We start from the raw sequence: 20407 nt of genomic DNA on the forward strand, positions 1-20407 counted from the left end.
TCATTTTTTCTCATATTTCAAAAATAATCTTCTAAAGTTGATTCAAAATTCAACATAATAGAAAGTCTATAAGGAATGCTACTTATGTGAATATTAGATCATTCATGTATTCTGAATAAAGTTTAGATTTATGATTCTATTTAGGTGCAGGATATGCCTTTTAAATGTAAGAGCAATCATTTTTTGAAAATGTTATAGTGAATACTTTGAATGCCGACTTACTGATCTTTCTGAATTAATTGCATTTGGATGTTGGAATTATGCCTTTGAACACTTTTAACAGTAATTCATAAAGGATATATATGTCTACATACCATGGCAATATTTGAAATGTTTTAGATATAAACAAACTACAATATGTAGTACATAAAAAAATAAACCAAACAAGTTTTATTGATTCTAACATTAGCTTAAAAAAATAAAATCAATAAATGTTTAAATAGTGATGTGGACCTAGTAGTTTATAGTCACTAATTATGGTGATGGCTATAATCCCAGCAAAGTGCAATTAACCAATCTGAAAGTACAGAAAAGAAAGGGAGAGCAAATATACGGTAATACAGAGAAGCAGAGATTGTAAAAACATAAGACTAATAAATTTCACTGGAATGATTTATGTTTGAATGATATAAGTCTGGCATGAAAGGAAATGTCCTCTTTTGGCCCTAATGACAAGGAAGCAAAAAAGAATATATTGGTGAAAGCAGAAAAGAAAAAAACTTGACCCATCCTAGAGACACTGTAGCTAGAGCTGTGAAAATAACCTGATTTGTTTTTTTGGTTTATTATCAGTTCTGAAAAATTGGGCAGGAAGGGTAAAATTAGTTTGGCCCGAACTGAAAATGACAGTTCTTAGCATTTTTGGCAAATTGAAAAAGTTGGGAACAATTTGTTTCTGGTTGAATTAAATGTTTTGTTTTGGGAGCACTTTTAACTTTATTTTCTTTACAGAAAAAAAAAAAAAAAAAGACTAGATTGACAAAACCTGTGGTGCTGGTACAGCCCCTGTTCCCCTCCTTTATAATGGCACTCACCTGGGATGTGTGGCATCCTTGGGAGCAGGGACTTGAACCCAAATTTCCCCCCTCTCAGATGAGTACCCAACTATAGGGTATTCATTGGTAGGTCTCGCTTAATCTCCGCTGTGGAAATTGTTCCACTTTGTATGAAATTGTTAAATAGTCATTGGCGCAGGGACTGGAACCCTGCCAGCTCAGTGTCCTAGCCACCAGGCTATAGAGTCATTCAGTCTCACTCTGGCCCAGTGACTGTGGTTCACCAGAGGGGAGTTGTGGTCTAACAGGCCAGAGTTGCAGAGGATTAAAACCTTTCATGTTGCTTAGGGAGAGGAAGATCATAAATGGCTTTTTTGTCCCCATCTTTGCATGTACATCCCAAATGTCTCCCACCTGTGCACCTTCCATGGGACAGCACAACTGCCTTGGTAGGCAGCAGGCTCCCTTCCATACTAGCCACGTCCCATGGTCCCATATGCATCCCTGCTTCTTCTCCCTAACTCCACACAACCCATCTCACTCCTACCAGGGCACCAGGCTGTAGCCCCTGGGACGTTTGGATTGGTGGAGCAGGGATGTGAAGTCGTAGGGAAACCACAGTTTTGTAAAGAGTGCATGGAGTAGTGGTGCTTGAGCTGAACGGGGAACCTGTGGTGGAATAAGCAGAGCGGAGGGGGGCTGCACTTTGACGAATGGGAGAATCCTCTGTATTCTACTCCTTTCATCCCAAGCAAGCCCAATGCGCCCTATGCCCTTACCAATCCAGCTTTTAGGTATTCAGATATATCTTGATGGTAGATGAGGGTTGTGGTTGATGGTGACACTCATTGGCAGAAGTGTGTTGAGGAACAGGGCTGTGGGAGATTATGGGAGGAGTCAGCTCTGTGCAACGCCAGTAGGAGACGTGGAACGGGGGGGTCCGGCATAGGAAAGATATTAGAAAATCTGTAAGATTTCTCCAGAGACACATCCGAAGAAGTGGGCTGTAGTCCACGAAAGCTTATGCTCTAATAAATTTGTTAGTCTCTAAGGTGCCACAAGTACTCCTGTTCTTCTTTTTCCAGAGACACACTTGCTTAGCTTACAGTTAAGGTTGCTCAAGTGCACAGCCTCTCAACACAAACCATAAAACCAAAGGAAATCACAAGTACATAATCCAACTGCACACTTCAGTTGCGCGTTCAGCTTACCTGTCATGCCACCTATATCACCCCACAACTACACAGACCTCCCTAGATTCAAATGAATGACACTGTGTTGATATACTACAATGCTAAACGCTAACAGTTAGCTCTCTACAATGATATTTTCACATGATTACAAAATTCTCTTTTCATAACTCTTAACTGCATTACTTTCTCGCAAATTTCCTGCACAGATATCATCCCTCAGTTGTTTTACTTCTCACTGTATTACCACCATACCATAGTTCAGATATAACAACCACATGTTTAACTGTTCCCACAGTCTCAACCTAAACACATTTCTCTAACTAATTTGGTAAGAACTGAGGTAAGCATTTGGTTGTAAGAGGGAGGTCTATGTGGTTTTTTTGTAATCTGGGATGGTGACGTATGTTGAAAAGTGGGGGTGAAATGTATTTAACTTGTGACTTCCTTGGCTTTCATTGTGTTGGTAGGATGTGTACCTGAGCAACTTTAACTGGAGGCTAACACATATTTGTATGGAGATAAACAAGAAGTTGTGTGTAAAATTTCCTTTTTAGGACGAAAGGAGCCTAGGTCAGGGTGCAGATAAGATAAGGAGCCTTTCTGTCTAGGTATTTAGTACAACTCCTGTAAGGCCCCAGTGTTGCAAAGTCCCAACTAAGAAGTCAAGCACACGCATAAGTCTTTGCAGGATCAGGCAAAAACCATTATCATTTGATTGTGTAAAGGCTTATGTAAAATAAATGGTGGTCTTGGTGCAATTCTTTTTGGACATGTTAGCACCCTTGTTGGCAATTTCAGGAAAGAAGCCAAAGATCGAATGGACATGAAAAATGAACCTCCCTATCAACCCCAGAGGAATGTGAACAAAATTAATGGGTAGGGTGAGAAAACTGCATTACTACTGGCCTTGTCCCTGTTCTGTTTGTTGAATAGAGGACTTCATTCTCAAGGACTGTCACTGTTACCATTTATGAACAATACAGTCCTCTAAATATTTACAAAAATGTAATATAACTGATCCTTAGGAATCCACACCTTAAAGTATAGGGAGGTACTCAAATAACATGATGGGTGCCAGGTTATTATAATTTAATATTTGCATTACAGTAACACCTAGAGGCCTCCATCAAGAATTGGGTCCACATTCAGCTAGATGCTGTAAACATGTGTGGAGAAGGGAGTAGGTTAACTTGAAATTGAATGATACGAGAGGTTATAGGATAAGTGTTAAGCAAAACTGTAGAATGGGGTATGTTGTGTTCTTTTCTGTCTTTATTCCACAGAGACACAGAGGCTTGGACTCGTGGATGGAAGCTCCACTCAGACTGATCATTTGGAATTTAAGGGGTTTGAATTTGAAAGATCATTGTTTGGCTCCTGAGGAGAGGGGGATCTAGATTGTGATCAGCAAGGAAAGCACTGCGGAGGTTTTACAAGATTGCTTTCCCTAGTGGAGTAAGAAGTTGAAGGGTTACTGAATCCAACTGTTATGTATGTTATGTTTGTTCTGGTTAAATAAGTTTAGTGGTTTTTCAAACCCAGTAGTTGGAGGCATAGTCAATCGGTGGGTTTTGAAGAGATCTTCAGTAACATAGAATTATGAAAAGCAGCCAGAATCACTGACAAGAGGAAGATTAGAGGGTAAAAGGGCTATTCTGATGATCCAGAAACACCAGTGTTGAATAAGGTACATGCCCAGGAAGAAGCAGGTTGTCGCCTCATATAACAGAAAGATCTTACAGTCTATGTAATTTTGATAGATAACACTTAATTGGTGGCTGATAATGACTTGTCACACTCATATCGCACCTGAAAAACCTCACAAATTAAATAACTAAAGAAACGCAACATAGCATTTTAGCTAAAGGACTCAACTTTGCTCCCTTTGCAGACAATGGCAAAACTCCCATTGACTTAAATGAGAGCAATATCAGGCTGAAAGTGTTTGTTTATTTTGGATTTGGATTTCCTGGTGGTTGGCAGAATAATTTTTCAAAGGAGGCCATTAAACATGCACATTTTAGAAGCTGAGTCAACTCTAACTGCATGTAAGAATTTAAGATGCTGTGGTTTCATTTTACTGAAATGTCTCCTTAAATTCTACATCCAGCCAGTTATTTGAAGATGAATTTGTTATGCCACTTTTTTTTTTAATGGAGGGTAAAGGTCTTCTGATTTGTCACATCATCTGTCTGTCCTTCAACAATTTTTTAAAAAAATTAAAATCAACATGAATTGGTAGTTTAGTTTTGTTGCAATATTGATTTTAATTTTTTTTTAATGGGGACAGTATGAAATCTTCCTAATAACTAAAGCCTTCTTCCACTTAATTTGTGCTTTTGTTGCTACTAACAAATAATTTGCAGTATGGGTTTTCTGTACACCATTGATAGGATCTATGTGCTTGTCATCCCAGTATGCTGGAAATGTTACACTCAAATCAAGGGTTCCTTTCTGGTTTTGTATGTCCTCACCTGCTCCTCACTGTAAATCATTGAGATGTCAAGTGTAGTGATTAATTAAGCTGCACGTGCAAGTGCTTTTTTTCACCTGTCAAGTAGGAAAGAAGACTTGCTATAGACAATTGTGTGATGCTGTTTAATTCACTTCTTGTTCCCTGAGCTGTGGAGTTTGCAGTAATGTTTTACATTTAAATTTTCATTCACATTTTTATAGCTGTAATTCTGTGTTGGTTTACGAATTTTAAATCTCACAAGGCATATTTACAGGAGGATATAAAGTATTATAGTAGCAGTTTTACATAAGTGAGCAAGACCAACTGTATATTATAGTGTTATCAAATGTTATATAGTCAAAAGTGTATTAGTTAGAGTAGTTCTAATTGGAGACAATAGATTAGTTTTTAAATAAATTGATTAAACCTATGCCACTAGTCTAACAGGTTTAATATTTGTGGTGATATTTTTACTGTAATGAAGGATTTTAAAATATTTTATGGAAAGTACTTTTGGTCCATTCTGTGTGCAAGATTTTAATATTCTATGCTCAGTTTCTTGTGTGTATGTATTATATGCCTTGTATAGTACACTATCTATATGTGTGTGTGTATGCGCACATGTGTACGTGTACAATTTTATTGGAATTTGGAAAGCTTGAATGTTTGTTCCACTCTTTTTCAGGCAAGTAGTAAAATTAAATTGTATTGTGATCTTAATCTATTATTAAAAGGTCCGGGAAAGGAAGATTACAAGGTAGATTCAGGTTTTGAATCAGTTTTGCCATTGGTTTAGCAGCGGGTGGGCAGGCAGATGCCTGCTCAGAGTAGAACCTATTGCCATTTTTCACCATTGATAGAGTAGCCTTTCAGAGTCAATGAGCTCTGTCAATGTGAGCTTGTCAAGGCTACAACTTCATAGACCTGAGAGGCGGTTTGAGAGGTCAGCCCTTTTCAGGTTTGCTGTGATGCAAATGAACTTTAATGCTTAAACAACTATTGGAATTTTTATGTCTGCTCCTTGTTCTTTTTTCTTCACAAAGTCATTGACGAGACATTCAGTGCTTTTTAAATTGGAAGTTGCATTGTGCTAAAGACCTAGTACAGATTTACGGAGGGCTGAAAGCAGTTAGATCATGTTCTTTTCATGGTGCGATTAGAATCAAATCGATTTCCCTACAGCCTTCAGCATTCAGATGGCAATTTTAACAAAGCTTGGGGGCTAGACAAGGGACAAAACGACTGAACTGAATGTTAATTACACTCTGCAGCCTTATTTTCTTTTGATTTGGAGCTGACTGGCAACTAAATTAACAAAAGTGTGACCATAACTGCTGCCCTATTTTCATTTAAAAGGAGAGCAGACTCTAAAAGGCTATCTTTACAAAGAAACAAGTTAGGTCTGCTGATCATAGTTAAAGGACACTGTCTTAAAAAATAGTACTCGTTATAATAATAATAATAATTAATAATAAACAAAAAGAAACCCTGAATTCCAAAAACTGATTAAATAAATTTAGTCACTGACAAAGCCACCTCTTCTTGTAATGTCTGCTTTTAAAATATAATGTAGTAGAAACACAACCCAATAATGATTATTCATAGATTATAATTAATTTATTTTTAATCATATGACCATAGTTCAGGCTTAAACATGTTTGATGTTGAAAGATTGTATGGTAACTAGGGAGCAAGTAGCTGACTTTAAATAAATATTAACATTTTGCATTTGAAATGCCAAGCCAATCATTTGAAAACAGTTGTTTAATTTTTATTTTATTCAGCTCATACTTGCTTGACACACAGATTTCTAGTTTGTGATTGTTAGTGTTTGTTTATACTACCTCTGTTATTTTGCAATAATAACAGCAAGATGCTTCCCACTTCATCCCCATTGCTTTGTAAGGAAGCTGCAGCTGCACTAAGTTGCAGTTGATCCTTGTCAGTACTGCGTCCTTTTGCACCTGCAGCTCTGTTGGTCTCATCTTAACACCTGGCATCATGAATTATCCTCTTTTATTCGTACTTGCTAGCAAATCCCATTAAGGGCTGAGCAGTATACATTGCGGCAGTCAAATGACCATAAATGTCAGAGTACATTTCTAAAATGTAAGTATAACTAAATTATTATACTCAGATACTCAAAATATCTGTAGGCGTGAAGCTGTACTTCAAAAAGATCGCTGTTTTTCATTACATTTTGCATACATGAAGATTGATTGAGAAGTTATTAGAATTGCATAGATGCAAAATTTCAGTTGTAAAGATTTATCAAGGTTTAGATTTCAAAATATCAGAATTCTTTGCATGAAATGTCAAATGTAAAAGCACAGATATCCACATTTTCAGAATCTGAAATATTGGTATTGCACTGCATTTTTGTGTAAATCATAGATTTTTTTTTTTAACCACTTAGCATTTGTGCAAGTTACCATCTTAACTTTCTGTATTTGGATTTTCCTGGCTAGTTTTCAGAGCTAAAGATATAAAAGATTTTCTTTAAGGTGTTGGTTAGATAGAATATTAGATATTTATATTTTGATCTCTTACATTACAAAATAAAGTTTACAGCATCTTTCAGCTGTTCAAATAGTGATGTTTTGGAAGGAGTATATTCACATTCTTACTGAGACTTAAACATTGTCTGAAAATTGCTGTTGAGTACTCTTAGAAGACATTTTCAAGTCCAAGCAATTAAAACATATGTATGAACCATTGTGCTCAAAAGTTGTAATGCTTTTTTCACATTGTCTTTTTACTTTTTAAAAAGGGTCATTTCTGCTCTAGTTACTGTTTAATACTACAGAAGTTTTGATAGTATTGCAGACCACCCTGTACTCAGTCACTGTCCTATACCTCTCCCCTTTTCACACAAAAGCAGCTGCAAAACAAAGTTTTTCTAAAACCAGTCAAGAGTAAAATTCTTTCTCATTTGTCTTCCAGACACGAAGATCGATTGAGAAGTTATTAGAATGGGAAAACAATAGGTTATACCACAAGGTGAGTGCCGCAGGGAGCAGCTTCGTACTGTTGGAGTCTGAATTGCACAGTATGGAAACAGATGCTTTTGTTGAACGAAAAATATGAAAGGTGGACAAATGGGCTAGTCTGTGTGCTGCAATAAAATACAGCTCATTTTTCTTCTTTTTCTTTCCTCCTTGTCTAGCTGTGCTTGCATTGGAGACTGAGCAAAAGGAAATGTGAAACGAATAACATGATGGAATATGTAAGTTAAAGGGCTGTTTTGTGAGTTTCTCTATTAAATGATCATTTATTTTGCTTCTGATCTTATTCTTTTCATGATTATTAATCAGTAAAGGTGTCAGGAGCTTAATCGCCTGAGTGCAAGGATTTTCTACGGTTCACAGATGCATGGTTTCATGTGCAGGACTGATTTATAAAGTTATGAATGACTTGAAAACAAGGCTTCACTGTGTTCTGAAAAATAATAAATTAATTGCCAAGATAAAATAGCTTGAACGTGTGTTGATGGAGTGTGAAATTTTAGATGCTGTATAAAGAATAACCACAACTTTGGTTACGCAGCAAGTCAGATATGGCTGTTTTATATAATGCTAATCAAGTCTAAAAGTATGGAAGAAGACCTTTCAGCTAAGCTGTTGGAGCTTAAGAAACCTTTCGCCTTTATAGATATTAACTGTCCCATATCTCAACTGTCTTGAAAGTATCTTTATCTTTAATAGGGTTACTAAAATATTTTTAAAATCAGTCTTATAAGTAAGCTACAAAAGACACTTCGGTTTGGTTTTTATTCCCTAAAAAGTTCTCAAGTTATAGAAATATATACGCTGAAAAGTTGCATGCCTTCTACAGTCAGTCAGTATGGGATTTCAGTTTGCTCACCTAGCTGTTTTCTTGCTCTTTTATTTGTTTTCTGTTTTATTACTGTTTTCAAAAGCTTTTGAGTTCAGTCAAGGGCGAATGAGTGTGGTGAGATGAGTCTGTTAAATTGATTAAATCATTGAAATATATAGGATTTCCTTAATAGGAGAAGCGAGTGGGCCAGGAAGGGGTTAACTATTGAAAATAAAGACTAACCTGGGAGAAATACTTAGGGTAGCACTTCTTAAATATGCATGGCCTTTTGTTATGTGATATTTTGTCTATTCTTTGAAACAATAAAGCCATCATAGACAGCATATAAAATAGTGTTTAAATAATTAGAAATTATCTTAAAATCATCTTTTCACTGCTAGCATTCCCCTTTCTTCCATTTTCACACTAAATCCTATTTCTAGCCTGAAACATAAAAGATTTTTAATGTCTCTTTTCACAGAATAGCTCTATTCACTAAACTGAATAAGTAGATTTTTGTATCATTATCTATTATATAAAACATGTTAATTTATGATGAGATGCATGATATTTCACTATAAAAAGAAAATTTCAGTAAGCTGTTTTGAGCTGACCTATATGACGATGTCCTGCTTTTTCATCACTGAATGCTTCTGTTTTTCTACAGAAGTAGTTAGCATTGTCACCTCAAATCCTTTACAGACTAAACTGAAACTAAGCAAAAGAGGCTACAGGTTTTTTTTATTAATTTTGGAAGGTGGCTTATTAGAGTTTAAACAAATGTTCACCTTTTATTAGGTGAACTTGTATGAAATTATAGTCACTTTTTATATAGTGGACATTCTGTTAACTAAAGATTTTAAATCAATTGGTCTACTTACAGGAGTAAAGTTAAGCTTGTGCATAAGTGTTTGCAGGCTCAAGATCTAAGAGTGAGAGATATTTTTAAAAGCTTCTAACAAGTTAGCTGTAGAAATATTTAATATCGTTATTTTAATCCAACATTGATTTTCCACAGAACTTGTGTTCTATTCTTTCATCTGTAACTAGTTGAGATGCTGGTCGTATTAAAGCTGTTTTGAATTTTCCATTTATAAGTTAACTTTAAAAAGAATTGAGGGGAAAAAATTAAGCTAAGACTTTAACAAATGAATGCCAAAAGTGAGGCTCCTATATCCATATTTAGGTATCTAAATAGGGCTTGTCTACAAGAAGGTTTTATCTGTTGGTCTTGATGCTAAAGAGTGTACAAGTTGTTTCACTCCACCAGTATAAAAAATGACTTGCACCGCTTCAGCTTATTCTAGTTTGAAACATGGCCTGAATTTCAAAAGCGCTCAGCACTCCTCAGCCCAATTGAGGGCAGTGGTGCTCAGCATTTTTGAAAATCAAACTATTTACTTAGGTGCCTACATTTATATTTAGAAGCCTAACTTTAAGGTTTTGAAAATCTTGGCCTCAGTGATCAAATCCGTGGATTAAACATCCCCTCCCTCTCCCCCCACACACACATACACACCTTTTTATAAAAGACAGATGAGGCATTTATCCTTTAAACAGCCAGCTAGTTTTCTCCTATACACCCAAATGTACCTACTGAGTGTCAACTTTTTGTCTGTTTCAGGTAATAGGCTTTTTATATGATAGGTTTTTGATGATGAAACATTGTATTAGTTCAGAAACGTTTAGGAATGCAATTTTAATTGATTAGAAGAAAGGCTATCTCCTTTTACCAGTGTGCTTTGAATTGCACAGTTAGAAACCAATAAAATTCAATTACATTCCTTTGTTGAACAGAGTAGAGTGTTAGGAGTCCCAATCTTACTGATGTGTCAGTAATTTTATGGACAATTTTATGGAGGAGGAAAGTTTTGAAAGGGTAGTTTTTCTTAAGATGCCCTTCAACACACACTAAGGGATAGATTATATTCAGATATGTTATATTGATGGCCTCCTATAGCAAAATGACTCACACATTAGAATCTAGGTCTGAATATTCATGTTGAAACGTAAGTCAAGTTTCTTTTTACCTACCTGAGAATTTGTTTGATATGGAGATGGCCTTGAAATATGTAAGACAGAAGATTAGTGGAATAGTAATTAGTACTTTTTATGGAAAATCATTGAAACTATAAACATTTTTTTTTAATTTTCAAAACTGATCTGAACTGAGAACAACTGTTGATAGTTTGGTTATAAAGTTATTCTTACATGTAGTTATCTTCTCTTTTTAACATTCATGACTTTACATTTTGTTAGAAAAAAATTGAGCCAGTTAGCTGAGTTTGTCAATGAATAATTAGCTGGTGGCTTATTTTAACATGACCTGTGAGCCATACGTTTCTCTATCCCATCTGATACTCTGGCTGTTAAGGTTTACTGCCCTTAGATAGGCACATGATGTGTATGTCATTTCCTAGTGGTCCCTTACCTAAAAATGGTAGCATGGCCCTTGATTGTTCATTCCTTCCTCTCTCCCCACATTTTTAGATAATTGTAAACAAATTTTGTGAGTGGTTGCTGTGATGAATTTCAGTTAATGGATAAGACTGATGCCAAGTTTCATTAAATTTGTTTTTCTTTTTATACAGGTCATTCTGATAGAATTTTTACCAAAGACACCGATTTTTCGACCAGATTAGCATTTGCTTTATTTATAGAGACTTATCCAAGTATGTTGTCTTTCCAATGGTGCCTTGCTTGGTGCTCTCCTGGTGGTGATATAGCATTGGTTCTACAAATTATTGTGGTGTTTTTTGTTCTTTTTGTTTTTTAATAACAGCATGTTCTAAGTGCATTTTGTCAAAATTTGCAAAAGTCATTTCATGCAAATGTTAAGTACTACTTAAGTTATTACTTGTACTTATTATGTTTGTTAATGTATCTTGATTTTCAGAGAGTCTTTTATATGTGTGTGTGTGTGTATATATACATAACATAAATATACAGCTGAAAATAGCCTACAAGCGAGCAGACTTTTTTTAACCCATAATACGCATAATGAATTGACTGTAAATTGTGGAAGTTCTTTTAATCTTTAACCTGTATACCTAAGTAACTTCTATGACCCTCTCCAGATTTTGCCTGTGACATTCTAGTTGTATATTTTTATTTTCCCTTTTTTTGCGGTGGGTGGGGGAACGAAGGTAATATCAGCCAGCCACCTCTACTGGGATAATAAGCTATGCTTGTTTGAAACTGTCCATTTTGGAACCCAAATGTCAATGCACCATTAGAAGTCTCTGTGCTCTTTTGTGAAGAAATCTATCAGCTGGTTCTGAAGAAATTGTACCTTAAAGGTTAATAAACCAGAATTCAAAGTATTTTACTTAGACTAGAAAAATAATGGAAAGGTTTGCATGCATCTAATAATTACTAGAGCTCAGGATCACAAAAATACATTAGTATTGGAACTTATAATGTATATATCTTAATTCAGGTTAATGCCATGTAACAGCTTTACTCTTTACTTCTTATTGTTTACCAGATCTTGTACACAAGGGTGCAAAAATATTTGTTTCAGTAAATTTATTGTCCCAAGAAAATATTTTTCGGATTTTTTAGGGTTTTTTTAAAATGCATTTATAACCTCACACAGGCAGTTGTTTGAGAGAAATCTTGAAAAATACAGTTCCAGACACAAATGCAGACGGATGCCATGTATCACAAAATTAGTCAAAGCAGGGTACACTGGACAATAGTGAGAACTTAAGAAATGTATTGGATAAATATTTATTGCACCCTGATTTCTTCCCATTTAGGTTTACAAGGTTTATTTTCTGCACAAATACGATTTAAAAAAAAAAACTGGATATGTGATGTATGCTTGGGTCAGGCCAGTTCTATTTCATTCTGTTACTTATCTCAGTTGGTTGTACATATCTTCATATATGTTTGTTTTTAATAGCTACTCAGAAATCTTATTTTTTAGTTTGTTCTTTGTATGTCTGGAATTACCATACATGAACATTAATGTATGCTAAGAAACTGTTCCTCATACATCTGTGGTAGCAAGCAATAATGTGAATTACTATGACAAACAAATATACTCTGCATAATATTCGTATGAATGAAAAGTTGATATCACTACATGAATACCTTTCTCTTTTTACTCTTTTAAATACAAGTTTCATTTCTCATTAATATATACAAGTACCTGGATGTTATGAACTATTTTTGTATACGTCTTCAAAATAGTAATTCTCTATAAATCTTCACTAGCGAATGTCGTATTCATTGTTTGATATTGGGAGCTGTCTAGAAAGGTCAAGGGTTTTCTCTGAATTATCTTAATCTGTGTTCTCTATATATGCCCCAGAATAGAGATCTTCCATTACTCAGCTTTTATCTATTGAAGAAAGGAGCTCTTGTGTTTTTTGTGTAAGCTGCAGGTATGCTTTACTGTTATCAAAGTTCTCAATGGACTGTATAAAATAGCTCTTTCATAGACGTATTGTTGAGTATCTGTTATCCCTTCCAGTTCTCCATTGGTATTTCATTAATGAAGAAGTGGCTGAGTGGCTGAAAGATTTTCACTTGAGGTATATCTCTTGTAAAGTTTATATGTGGTACTACCCTGTGTTAACACAAGAGCCATGACTGCTCAAGGTGTCAAATTTGTATTAACCAAATGGATGTCTGTCTAATTTTATCAGACTTTGCAGCTTGATCCTTGATATGAAGGACAAGTCAAAATATATGAAATGCTCTAAGAAGCAGTTCTCATCACACTCAATGTCTCTGACTTGGGTTGGCCTCCAGAGAGACTCAGGAGTTTGGGATCATTGAGGCAGTTATGGCTGACCAAGATTTTTAAATCTTCGTGGTTTCTCCTGTCAAAGTAGACCATTCATCCAGTAGTAGTTATAAAACTTCTTTACACAAAACCCTTAACCCCTGAAAAAAAATAATAGAAATTGGAGATGGTAAAGACCTTAAAAAGTCATCAATTTAATCTCCGTAGCGGCCAGTAGGGATTTTTTTTAACATAATTTCTAGTGTTTTGTCCAACCTGCAGTAGGTTTACGTGTCTCTAGCAATAATTTCATTTCCTATGAGTCCAACTACCAAAGTTAAACAATTTATAGTTTGGGCAGGCCACAAGACAATGGTAAGGAGAAAAGGGAATCAAAATGCTACTTTCTTTTGCAGGACTCATGATTTTTGAATACTTGAGGTTGGTAATCCTGCAGATTGCTGATCCAGAAAGCTTAATACTGAACAATTTAAAGAGATACATATATGGGACATGTACCTCTTAAGTCTGATAACCTGTGCCTGCAGGAAAAAACAGTGATGGGAAGGACTTTAGCAAAATAAATAAATAAATATTAGTGGCTCTAGTCTACACTTCAAAGCACTACATTTTTGTAAATAAGGGCTTTCTCCCTTATCTGAGGTCAAAATTTTGAATGTGAAGGATACTTAAAATAAAGCAAGGATGCATCCTAGTCTCAAAAGATGTCTTGGATTTATTGTAGCAGCCCAGTAGTATGGGTAGTGGCTTTCAGCTGGCTGGCTTTGGATCCATGGCTAAAATCAAGTTCTTGCTTAGATAATTTGCTATTGAAAGGACAGTGTTTCAGAAGAGAAATCTGTATTCATCATCATTACTAATTTGCTCCAGTTTCTGTGATTCTTTCCCCAAAAGCATCCTTCCCATCCTGTTAAGTGTACACTATATAATGATTTTGTTGGCCACACTTAGATGAAAATATAATTCCTGAGGCATTAATAGGAAAGATAACAGAGTTAATAGGCTGAATAGGCCTGTCTCCATGAAAGCTTATTTTACAAATTGCTTCCCAGAAGGTTACTTGGACTTTAGTATGCATGACTATTTAAAATATAATCAGCCTGTGACCAAGGCAGCCCACTTCACTGTGTGGTGTGAGGATGTTAAACACAATGAGCATTTTAGATCACTAGATAAGGATAGATGAATTCCCTTGCTGTAAATGCAGAACCTGAATGTTTCCAAGGAAGACTAGTTCTACATTGAAATGCTTTCCATATGCTTCCCTTTTCTATGACAGTTATGTGTGCAAACTGGGTGAGCCAGGATTTTCTGGTATTGATAAATGCAAATGTTCTTTTTGCTGGGAGACTTAATCAGTGGATGCCAGTGGAAGAAAGTGCAGTGGAAGCAAATGCTCTTGCTACTGTGTGATGTGACTCATGTATCATATCCTTAGTTAATGCAGTGCTCTAGTTTGCCGCCAGATTAATATATTCAGCTTTGTTAGTAACAGCGTGTCTAACTTTGGACTTTGTTATTGTCCACTGATATAGCATAATTCTTTGCCCCTGGAATCTCCTGGAAAAATGAGTCAGTGTGATTTGCTATGTTTTGAGACTGGTTGTTAAAAAAAGAATCCTCTGAGTTCTGTGTATTAAATTTAATTTTGTCAGTGTATATCCCCACCACATCACAGCTGGATGAAATGGATTTTTTGTAACCTAGATTGTTTTGTTTAATTGGAAGACACTCTTTTAAAAGTTCATCCAGGCTTATTTCTTTTGATATTGCTTCATTAAAATCAGCTTGTCTTGGAGAAAATGAAGTTACACTCTCCCATTTACCCTCAGGAGTCAAGCATTTGTGAAAGTTACAATGAGGCAATGGTGCAATCAAGGTAATTGTAATAAATTTTAGTTAGGAAGGCAAGGTGCAAAAGGCTGAACATAGAGCTTGGTAACAGAACTCTGAGTGTACTTCAAAATGGGTTTCTTTCTGTATCAAATGGTATTGAAGGATGAAGGTTATGTCAAGGCTAATTGAATCCCTTTCCTGAGCTTTTGTAGACAGTGTTCTAATTCCCACTACATTTTGGGTCTCCAGCAAGTGCCTCATTAACCTTTTTGGCTGTGCCCTAATTGATAGAGATTTCTCCAGCTATGCTACTTATGAGAAACACTTCCACCTTAAGGATAAAGCATCTTCTACCTTTCTGTTAACTGGGTAACTTTAGTTTAAAACTTAAGATATCTAGCTCAAAAAGGAATCATGGATAAAAGTGGGGCAGCCTTAATTACACACCAATCTTTTCCAAAGCTAGAGCCTGTAATGCATGGTTAATTGTTTTCAAAGAAAAATCTTAACTTGTGCATACAGCTTCTGTCATGTGACAACATATATAAAACCCAAGAGTTAGGATCCAGTGAGGATAGCTTAAATTCAGGTAAAATAAGTAGATTTTGTAGCTGGTTGTCTTTATTGAAAAGGAACTGTTAAATGTTCACCTTTAAGAGGCAGATATTACATTTTTAATGGTCCCTGCAGTTTATTTTTCTCTCTGTAATAAATATTGAAAATTACTTTGCCTCGAATGTCAAAAACTAGGATTCGTCATTGTAATCTAAAAATTTTGTTTCAATCATTTTTATTTTGTAAAAATGGGGTGGTTGATCTATTTTATAGACCATGCTTTAGCAGCCTTTTATAAATCAAAATATGGTGGTGCAGTGTAATCCTAAAATACTTTAAGGTGGGTCTGCGTATGGAGGAACTTTCTTAACAAGCTTTAAAAGTTAGTTTATGATCTCTTATGTTACGGTTGCAACACACTGTCTAATCCATCAGAATATGCTTTGTATATATTTTTAAATAGAAGGTTTTTTTCAGAGAGTAAATTGTTTCAAGGAAATTCGAGTAGTTGAGTAGTTCAGCATTAAAATGTGTAACTTATTCGGTTTCCTTAAAAGACCTAAATTTTGCAGTGAAAATGCTGACCTAGGTTCAACTAAAATAAAGACAATTTACTGTAGATTGTATGGGCTAAATTAATCCCTCTGTAACTCAGCTGATTAAGTAAAGTTCCAGAGAGTTACCTTTGGCTGTATATGGTTAGTAAAATCCTGTGAAACACATTATAAATCAGTAATCCTAAAAATGACATAAGAGATCTGTCAAACTGGCCAACTAAACAAACTTGTTAAAGTAACCACACTGCATCAGTCTATGTTAAAAAAAAATGGGGGGGGGGCAATAAATGTACTTTACATTAAGATTTAGTAGCAGTATCCCAAATACTTAAATTCAAAAGTAATCATGTCACTTAAGGATATCCTGGTTATAAACAGTCGAGAATATTAGAAGGATTGGATTGCTGTGACTTGACTATATTAGCATTACTCTTCAGATATTTTAAATCCAGGGTGAGTGACTGAAAGCTTAAAGGCCAGTACTATGTTAATGGTGAGGGGAGGGAAAGGACATGAGTGAGGAGAGGATAGTTTTACAACTGCACAATTGTAATTATGCATATTTAACAGTATTTAACCACGTCTGCTACTATTACTGAAGTTAATCTCTTGTTGAATTTTACAACTTTGATGCATTAAATAACCTTCTGTTAGTTTTTTCTGGCCTGACCCAGGATTGGAATGGATTCAAATACAAAACCTTTTTAAAGCAGTTAAGTTGTAGGTATTACAAACTAATAAAATAATTGTGACGCTATCTAATCAGGCTTATTTTCTTTTATAAAATATGTGAAAGCTGTTTTATGGCATAATAGCTTATTTTAAGTCTTGAGAGACAAGGTGAGCGAGGTAAGAGCTTTTATTGGACCAACTTCTGACAGTGAAAGACAAGCTTTCCTTCTTACACAGAGCTCCTCTTCAGGTCTGTTTTAAATCAGTTAATACTTTTAAATCTGATTTAGAGAGAATGAAAAATCAATTTTGAGTGATTTACTGTTCATAAACTCTCTAGAACTGCAGTATTCAAACTGGATAGACTTGCTTACACTGAATTTTTCAAACTAGCTTTTATTTAACTCTATGGTTGAAGTTCTTAAGTATTTCATACCAGAGTGCTACTGGTATTACTTGGTATATATATTACCATTATGGTGGAGTAAATAACACCATAGTTAAGGCTGTGTTTCAACTTTGTTTTATATATTACTTACACAGTTAATATATAATTTCCATCCAATTGACAAAGTCACCAGCTTATTCCCATAAGAATCATTATTGTTTCATTACTTCATATTAGGCAAATCTCCCAGACTGTCTTACAAAACCTAGTAATGTTCCTTAAACCGAACCTTAATAAGCAATATTAACTCTACTTCTATCCAGTGCTTTGAGGAGAGCATTGAATTTAATCAGCCAACTTATTTCTTTATGAAACATTTTACCCTCTTCGGTTACTCTGCTTAGGAAATCCCTAACAGCCTCTTTTTAGATATATTTAAAAAAACGCCCTGGAACTATTCTGAAGCATGCAGGGTGTTGTAATTTCAGCTTGCAAAGCGGTATGATACAATGTTGCTGAGCAGAAAAGCGCACGATAGATTTAATGTAGCCAATTGTGTACTTTTGAAAAAAAGAGTAACTGTTCAGTGTGAGTTAATTTTGGATTTTTTCAGCATCTCTCTTTTAGGCTTTGTGCTGCATTCTTCTAGACAAATGCGTATTCCATGTGGGCCACTGTTCTGCTAAATGCTCTCAGTTCTCCCTTTGCAATCAAGATTATGTTGCTAAGGAGATTTTGCTTTTATTGGTGCCATTGATTTGTGTTAATACGTTTTGAATACCTCTCGGTATTCTTCCGTAGACAAGGCCAAAAGAAAAACTTCCCCGAGTTTCCCGATTTACATTACAAATGGAGCGGTGGTGTAATGAAGCCGATATAAAGTGGGCAGTTGAAAGGGAACTAAAGAAGGGCACTCAAGTGAGAAATGAAGAAATGTGCCGAGTGCAGTCTGCGGGCCGCCTTCGGCCCAGCTGCAGGAACTGGCTCAGGCCAGAGGCAGAGGGAGAAGAGCGAGCGCCTCCCTCCGCAAAGACCACCCACTCGCTGCTCTCCGGGGATTACCTCACTGCGCACAAAGCGCTGCTCTGCCGGCCGGCCGGGGCAGGCTGGCTCTAGGGCTGTGCCACCGCTCAGCGCTGGAGCTTCCCTTAGGGGTCCCACAGCCAGGCCGCTCTGCTCCCCCGGCGCTTCCCGGGCTTTTCCTGGAAACACCCTTCGCGCTGCCTTCGGGCATTTGTCTTGGCGTGTGACCTCCCCATCGGACCCCTCCGTGCTAAGGGCTGCGGGGACCTTCTGGAGCCCAGCGAACTGCCCCCCTCATGCTGCTAGGCAGCGTCAATTCGCTCTCGGGTGGGGGCCAAAGGATTGGCTGTGGCCGTATGATCACTGTTGTGAATACCAGGGCAGGAGGCAAGCGGGGAGAGCGGTCACCGCTGTGTGCCGATGCTTTCCTTTAGAAAACGGATTCGTGTCCGATCCCCCTGGCCAGCCAGACCCCGCTGTCCTGGGCTTAACAAACTGAGCTGACTCAATAGAGCAAAGTAACCAAAGAGACCCAGTCTTACCGGGGTGTCGTGTTTGGCGGTCTGGCTAGGGCTCACACTGCAGCAGCCGTGCTACAGAGTAGCTCCAGTGTGAAATAGCTACTCTGACTCCTGCAAAATCAGGAGCTGAGGAAGGGCCCCACCGGTTCCCATTCCTCCCAAGAGGAGGTTTGTCAGAGGCTTGAGCAATTTGAAGGCAAGTGCTCATCTGCACATGACAAACGGGGGATCTTTAACGTTTGCACCAAACCATCAAAACCCCAGGAGAGTCGGTTTTGGAAAAGAAACGGTGGTCGCAACTCGTTCCTTTTCGAGCAGGATCAGTGCACGGTGTAGGGGATTGCTGCAAAGGTAGGACCTGGTCAGATCAGGGACAGAGGGGTTCTCCCCCCCCCCTTCAGCTTTATCGTTATTTTTAAAAGAGCTGCTGGGCGAAGCGGGAGTTGGTGGCGCTTAGGTTGGTTGGGGCGGTGGCGCTGCCAGGCAGCACTGCTAAAGGCGGACCAGGCACGTGTGAAAACTAACACACAGTAAACACTGCATTGGTGGATAAGCACTAGAGATTTGTCGTCAGGATCTAAGCCGTCAGCTCCGTTTCTAACCCGATGCAACCAGAGGACTGAAAATAGATGTTTAGTAAAGTCTCCAGGCATTTGCGCTCACTTCCTTCCTTTTCCCTCGTCACATCAACTTGTTTGTTTTTCTCCTTCCTATATGTGCACAGCTGAGGAGCGATGTGACCCTTAAAAAATATTTGACCATCATATACACAGTTGGCGTGCTCGTCTTTTGGGGACTATGGGCTATCAGCAGTGAGTAGCTCACTGCCCTTGCTCCTGCCAAGAAATTCGTACAAAAATGCAATTTATTAGCCAATTCCGTTTGTAAACATTCACCAGGCGAACTGTTCGTTCTGCTACGGAAACCGCAGGGCTCAAGCGCCGAGTTAGGTTTTGGTTTATTTTATTGTTTTTGTTTTTCGGGGGGGGGGGGGTTCAAATGAAGGACACAAAATGTAACCCCGCTTTCCGAGAAAATGAGCCGTGCTTGCTTCTGTGCTAACCCTCCTGACCAAAGGTGTTTGATACAGTCAGATCAGAGAACCAGAGTCAATATCCTGTGAGCAGCTGCAGCGAAACAGCTCATGCTAGGCTAGAAAAAATGTCCTCGTTTTTTCAGATGTACAATTGTTTACATTGTGTTAGATGTCTTACAAGCTGAAAAAATGAGCATTTTCACCGGGAATATCAATCTGTCTCGTTATCGATATAATAAGTGCAATAAAGCAGTAAATAATGTGCTGGCTGAGTGACTTCATTGCCTTTCACTTCCTTATGAAGGAGATGATAGCCATGACACTGATGGTGTCTAAGTGTCTATAGTTAAAGAGAGGGTAATTTAGCTCTAGTCAATACCATTTCCATGCATTCTACCTTTCCAGAAGGCCATAGAAAAGATTAAAAATAAAACTTCCCCTCCTTTTGAAGATTGGGTACTAGTGCATCAGATCTTCAACTACTGACGTGAAAACATTTTTGGAACAAGCACATTTCATTCCTGAATTAATAGGAGCAGGCAAGAAATTCAGTAGCCAAGCTTAGTAGTAGATGTTACAGCATTCTGTATGTAAATGTTACAGC

General features: G+C 37.0%; 1 protein-coding gene across 2 annotated transcripts in view; it reads left to right on the top strand.

Moving 5' to 3' along the window:
* Nucleotides 1-16925, top strand: part of CHIC2 (cysteine rich hydrophobic domain 2) — a 45422-nt gene extending 28497 nt beyond the window's left edge. For both annotated transcript variants that reach the window (XR_010601865.1, XM_008163751.4), the window contains 3 exons: nt 7587-7643; nt 7810-7869; nt 11051-16925. Coding sequence is in view for 1 of the 2 variants with exons in the window: in XM_008163751.4 (XP_008161973.1) it covers nt 7587-7643; nt 7810-7869; nt 11051-11101 (168 nt within the window). In the remaining variant the exon portion in view is untranslated. The remainder of the gene's footprint in view (nt 1-7586; nt 7644-7809; nt 7870-11050) is intronic.
* Nucleotides 16926-20407: the final 3482 nt, after the last annotated feature.

This window comes from Chrysemys picta, chromosome 5, assembly GCF_011386835.1.
Source record: "Chrysemys picta bellii isolate R12L10 chromosome 5, ASM1138683v2, whole genome shotgun sequence".
Taxonomy (NCBI): domain Eukaryota; kingdom Metazoa; phylum Chordata; order Testudines; family Emydidae; genus Chrysemys; species Chrysemys picta.